We start from the raw sequence: 5,922 nt of genomic DNA on the forward strand, positions 1-5,922 counted from the left end.
GAATAGAAATGGGCTGAGTGCCCGGAGCCAAATCAATGCAGAAATCAATATCCCTGTCGGGTGGCATACCCGGCAGGTCTGAAGGGAACACATCAGGAAACTCACGAACAATGGGCACAGAATCAATAGAAGGGACCTCAGCACTAGAATCACGAACATATGCCAAATAGGCCAAACACTCCTTCTCGACCATACGTCGAGCCTTCACATAAGAGATAACACTATGGGTAGAATGACCAGGAGTCCCTCTCCACTCTAAACGAGGCATACCCGGTAAAGCTAAGGTTACAGTCTTGGCATGACAGTCCCAGATAGCGTGGTAAGGTGATAACCAGTCCATCCTCAATATAATATCGTAGTCGACCATGTCTAAAAGCAACAAATCAACACGAGTCTCCAGACCCCCAATCACCATAACACAAGAACGATGGACTCGATCAACCACAATAGAGTCACCCACCGGGGTAACACATAAACGGGAATACCCAATACATCACTAGGCATGACCAAATACGGGGCAAAATAAGATGACACATACGAATACGTAGACCCCGGATCAAACAACACCGAAGCATCTCTATCACAATCAGAACGGTACGTGCACCTCCACCTCTAATACCTTTACCTCCACCTCTAGCATCACTACCTCCACCTCCAATACCTTTACCTCCACAAAGCCTCCAAAGACGAAGCTGATCTATCACTGGTCTGTGCTGCTGCTCAGCTGAAGAAGCGGTACATGACCTCGCCATTCGCGAAAGGACAAGAGTGGAGATTTCAATTTAACATTGAGAGAACAAAATCGCACGACAGGGAAGAATAGAAGTGAAACTTTTCCTAACTCTGTAGCCTCTGGGAGATAAATACAGACGTCTCCGTACCGATCCCTCAGACTTTACTAAGCTTGTCCGTGAGTTGTGAGACCTATGCAACCTAGAGCTCTAACACCAACTTGTCACGACCCGGATTTCCCACCCTCGGGAGTCGTGATGGCGCCTACTAATGAGAGCTAGGCAAGCCAAATTTAATTACTTGTCTATTAATAATCTAATCCATTTTAACAATTTACGACAATAATAAAAAAGCAACGAAATTCAATAATAAGCGGAAGTCTTAACTTATTATAAAACTGAATAGAAATGCGTAAAGTTCAACAAAATCCTCTACCCAAGACTGGTGTCACTATACTCACGAACTGCTAAGAATACTACATACAAACGTCTGAAAGAGAACATAAGCTGTTTGTCTCGAATATAATGAGATAATAAATAAAAATAAAGGATAGAGGAGACGCCGGGCCTGCGGATGCCTGCAAGGCTACCTCGGGTCTCGCTGAAATGAAGCCTGATCCCACACTACTGCTGCTGCTGCTCCTCGAAACCTGGTTCTGTGCAAAATAGCACAGAGTGTAGTATCAGCACAACCGACCCCATGTGCTGGTAAGTGTTTGGCCTAACCCCGGCGAGGTAGTGACGAGGCTAGTACCAGACTCCAGATAAACCTGTACAGATATACATATACAATACAACGAAGAGGCAACAGAAATAAACAATTAAAACTAGGGGAGGGAACATGCTTCAGGGGTAACAGATATAAATAGAGTATCAGGAATAATAGAAGAGGAATCCACAGTCTAGCCTCTAACGCGGAAGCAAGAAATAAAGACAATTTTCATGTTCAGCTCATCTTGTTGCAGGCGTGCAACCCGATCCCGTTTCTCGTAACTCGTGGTAGTCGTACCACCCGCTCCCATTTCATAATATCTTGTGGTAGGCGTACCACCCGCTCCATTTCATAATATCTTGTTGTGGCGTGCGACCCGATCCGTGTATAACACCTTTGCGGCGTGCAACCCGATCCATATATAATATTATTGCGGCGTGCAACCCGATCCATATATAATATTGTTGCGGCGTGCAACCCGATCCATATATAATATTGTTGCGGCGTGCAACCCGATCCATATGTAATATTGTTGCGGCGTGCAACCCGATCCATATATAATATTGTTGCGGCGTGCAATACGATCCATATATAATATTTACAATTATAACGAGAGTCCCGACAAGGGATTCGATAGCATGAGTAATTACGTCCCGGCAAGGGAGAAACATCTATAACCACACTTGTCCCAACATCTAACTACCGCAGCTATAACCGATCCTGTTACAACATCTAACTGCCACAACTATAATCAATCCTTTTACAACATCTAACTACCACAACTATGATCAATCCTGTTACAACATCTAACTACCATAACTATAATCAAACTTGTTACTACACCTAACCACCTCAGCTATAACCAAACCTATTACAACACCTAACTACCTCAGCTATAACGTTAGTCCTTACTCAACACAAGGAACCATTAAACTAAGCATCCGTAATATCAATTAAGAACACAATACAAGGGAACCCCAACTCGACAATAGTCCGCCAAGGGACAGCGTAATGATCTTTTCTTTTCTCACTTTTACTTCAATTCACAATTCATTTCACAACTCGAGCCATTGCTCTAGAGGTTCAATTATCACTTATACTTTCGCAATGCGTTCTACGACTGGAGCCAACGCTCCTCAATAATCATAAGTCACGATTCTTTCCACAACTTTACACAACAAATAGAAATACTCACCAAGGCATGAATAATACGACGAAGTCATGAAATTCACAATATAAGACTCACGGTCATGCTTGACGCCAACGTATAGATACTCGTCACCATGCCTATACGTCGTACTCCACAAGAAACACATAACAAATATGACTCAACTCCTAATCCCTCAAGCTAAGGTTAAACCGAACACTTACCTCGATGCCTTGAACTCAAGTCAAGCCTCAACTATGGCTTTACCCCGTGACTCCACTTCCAATCCGCTCGAATCTAGCCACAAATTACTCAATTACTTTAATAAACACTAAATGAATCAATTTGAATGCATAAAAATGAATTTCCCAAAGTTTTTTCCAAAAATTCCAAAATCGCCCCCCGGGCCCACGTGGTCAAACCCGAGGTTCGAACCAAACCCGGTTACCCATTCCCCACGAACCCAAATATATGATTGTTTTGAAATCGGACCTCAAATCGAGGTCCAAATCCCAACTTTTAGTAAAAACCTAAGGTTCTACCCAAACCCCAATTTCCCTTGAAAATCATTGATTTTAAGTTGAAAACATGTTAAATGATGTTAATGATTGAAAGAATTGAGTAAAAATCGACTTACAAATGATTTGGAATGAAACTTGTTCTTGAAAAATCGCCTAAGGAGTTTGGGTTTTGAAAGAATGATGAAAAATGGTGAAAATTCGACTAAGTATAAAATTTGCTGGGCCTCTGATATGGGATTTGCGAACTGGGGTTCGCAATTGCGAACCCCGACCAACTTTGGAAAATGCGAATTTTAGTTCGCATTTGCGAACTCAGACCCACCGAAGGACTTTGCATTTGCGACAGATTTATCGCATTTGCGAAAGTCCATCTGCGATCCAGCCTTCGCATCTGCGAGTTCGCATTTGCGAACCAGGAATGCGAAGCCTGCAGGCCTGTTCAGATTTTCCAAAATCAAAAAAATGCAACCCGACACCTATCCAAAACTCACCCGAGCCCTCGGGGCTCCAAACCAAATATGCACACAACCTCAAAAACATCCTACGGACTTATCCGTGCGATCAAATCGCCAAAACAACATCATATACATCGAATCATACCCCAAAACTCATGATTTCTTCCAAATTTTTCATTAAACATCAAATTTCCATTTTAAGTCCGAAACACGTCAAACGACGTCCGTTTTCAACCAAACTTTACAGAAAGTTCTTAAATCATATATAAGACTTGCACCGGGCGCCGGAACCAAAATACGGGCCCGATACCATAGTCTTCTAATCAAATTTCATTTCCAATTTCCTTAATTATTTCCAGAAAACAATTTCACACAAAAATTCATTTCTCGGGATTGGGACCTCGGAATTCGATTCCGGGCATACGCCCAAGTCCCATATTTTCCTACGGACTCTCCGGGACCGTCAAATCACGGGTCCGGGTCCGTTTACCCAAAATGTTGACCGAAGTCAAATCTATTCAATTTAATATCAAAATTTAGCATTTTTCTCACAGAATTCATATTTAAGCTTTCCGGCTACGTGCCCGGACTGCGCACGCAAATCGAGGCAACCCTAAATGAGGTTTTCAAGGCCTCGGAAGCACAGAATGACTAAGGAAACAAGTGATGACCCCTTTGGGTCGTCACATGTTGATGTTGTTTTCTTTTCTTTTTTTTTTAAATTTTTGTGGTCACCACCTTCAGTAAGAGTCCTGTTTGATCACTGATCCAAAATGCTGCAGGTTGACAGTTGTATTTTTGGCATTCGATGTATTCTTTGCCGTCTTTTGTGTTGCTTTGGCATGTCTGATAGGAGTTGCTCTTTGTTGCTGCTTGCCTTGCATAATTGCAGTACTATATGCAGTGGGCCAGGTAAGAAGACAGCAAACCATAAAACAAGCTTACTTTATATGTTTCTGGTAACGATCTTTCACCTATAATACACAGGAAGGTGCATCAGAAGCAGACCTCAAAGTTCTCCCCAAGTATAGATTCCATATCTACAAGGATGAGGAGAAACTAAGTGTAGGAGCTGGTCGGATGGTACCAATTGAGACGAGCAGCGGATACTTGGCCAATGAGCGTATTCTTTTACCTGAGGATGCAGTAAGTTAATTATGTATCTTAGAAATGCTTAAAGCAGCTCCTGGTAGTGGCACGGAAAGCTCAATCAATTATCATTTTCTTTCTCCTTTATTCTGTTCCCACTGCTCTGTCTATATTGGAAATGGAGCTGTTTCGCCGTATGCATATTCTACAACTTTACTTCGAGATTTTAGTATGGATTTCTTGTTTCAGTTTGGATCCTCGTTGTAAAATTGCATCCCTGAATATGAATATACATAGTAGAATTTCTGTTTATTATTTGTGATAAAATAGTAACCAACACCTAAATTTTTTCTTGTTTGCTAGGAATGTTGTATATGTCTTAGCTTGTACGAGGATGAGACGGAACTCCATGCTCTCCCCTGTAATCATCATTTCCACTCCACCTGCATAGTTAAATGGCTTAAGATGAACGCGACATGTCCACTGTGCAAGTACAACATCCTGAAGGGGAACGAACAAGTTTAGAGCGGAGGAGAATGAAAACAAATAATCATTGATTTTGGTTATTAAAACCACCATTTTGCTACTGGCCAAGATTATGAGGCTGGAAATACTGATTGCCAATCTGAATCAGATCATATCTCTGCTTTGCAACTAGTTTAGCTTCCTCTCATGTTCGCGTCACATATTAGAGATCTTTTCTGTAGTGAAATGTCATCAGTTATAGAAATAAGGTAGTAAACCTCCACCTGTAAATAATTTTGATTCTATTGTTTTCCAGTAGATATGATCTCAAACTCTTGTAAAGTACGTGCTATTTTCTTGGTTATGTTATTCTACCTGTTGAATGGTTTCATCTTCCAGATATTCCCTTGTATTTTAGATTAGCATTTCTCTCAGAAAAGAGAAAAAGTGAGTGATACCTTAAACTTATGGATAGTTTGGTCAATTAACTTACTGTTATGGTGCAGCGAAGGTCCAAGGTAGTACATATCCTATAGCATAGGAAGATTACAAATCCCAGAACTGAACAAATTCTCCAGCACTGCTTATGGGTGTCCAACGGGACGGGCCGGTCCGTCCCGTCCCGCTTCAAGTTAAACAGGATGGGCCAATGTTAAACGGGACACGGGATGGGACGGGCGGCCATTTCGTCCCGTTTGTCCCGTCCCGCGTCCCGCCAGAATTATTATTATTTTTTTTTTAAAAACTAGCCGTTGGGCAACGGCTTAAATTGCAAAAATAGCCGTTGCCAACGGTCCAAACA

At 41.8% G+C, this 5,922-nt stretch overlaps 1 protein-coding gene across 1 annotated transcript in view; it reads left to right on the forward strand.

Annotated features, from left to right (window-relative positions):
• LOC109219847 (E3 ubiquitin protein ligase RIE1-like) overlaps positions 1–5,520 on the forward strand; it is a 24,681-nt gene extending 19,161 nt beyond the window's left edge. The window contains exons 3-5 of the mRNA XM_019384314.1: positions 4,349–4,478; positions 4,554–4,712; positions 5,019–5,520. Coding sequence (XP_019239859.1) covers positions 4,349–4,478; positions 4,554–4,712; positions 5,019–5,180 — 451 coding nt within the window. The 3' untranslated portion in view covers positions 5,181–5,520. The remainder of the gene's footprint in view (positions 1–4,348; positions 4,479–4,553; positions 4,713–5,018) is intronic.
• Positions 5,521–5,922: the final 402 nt, after the last annotated feature.

This window comes from Nicotiana attenuata, unplaced genomic scaffold (assembly GCF_001879085.1).
Source record: "Nicotiana attenuata strain UT unplaced genomic scaffold, NIATTr2, whole genome shotgun sequence".
NCBI classification, from domain to species: Eukaryota; Viridiplantae; Streptophyta; class Magnoliopsida; order Solanales; family Solanaceae; genus Nicotiana; species Nicotiana attenuata.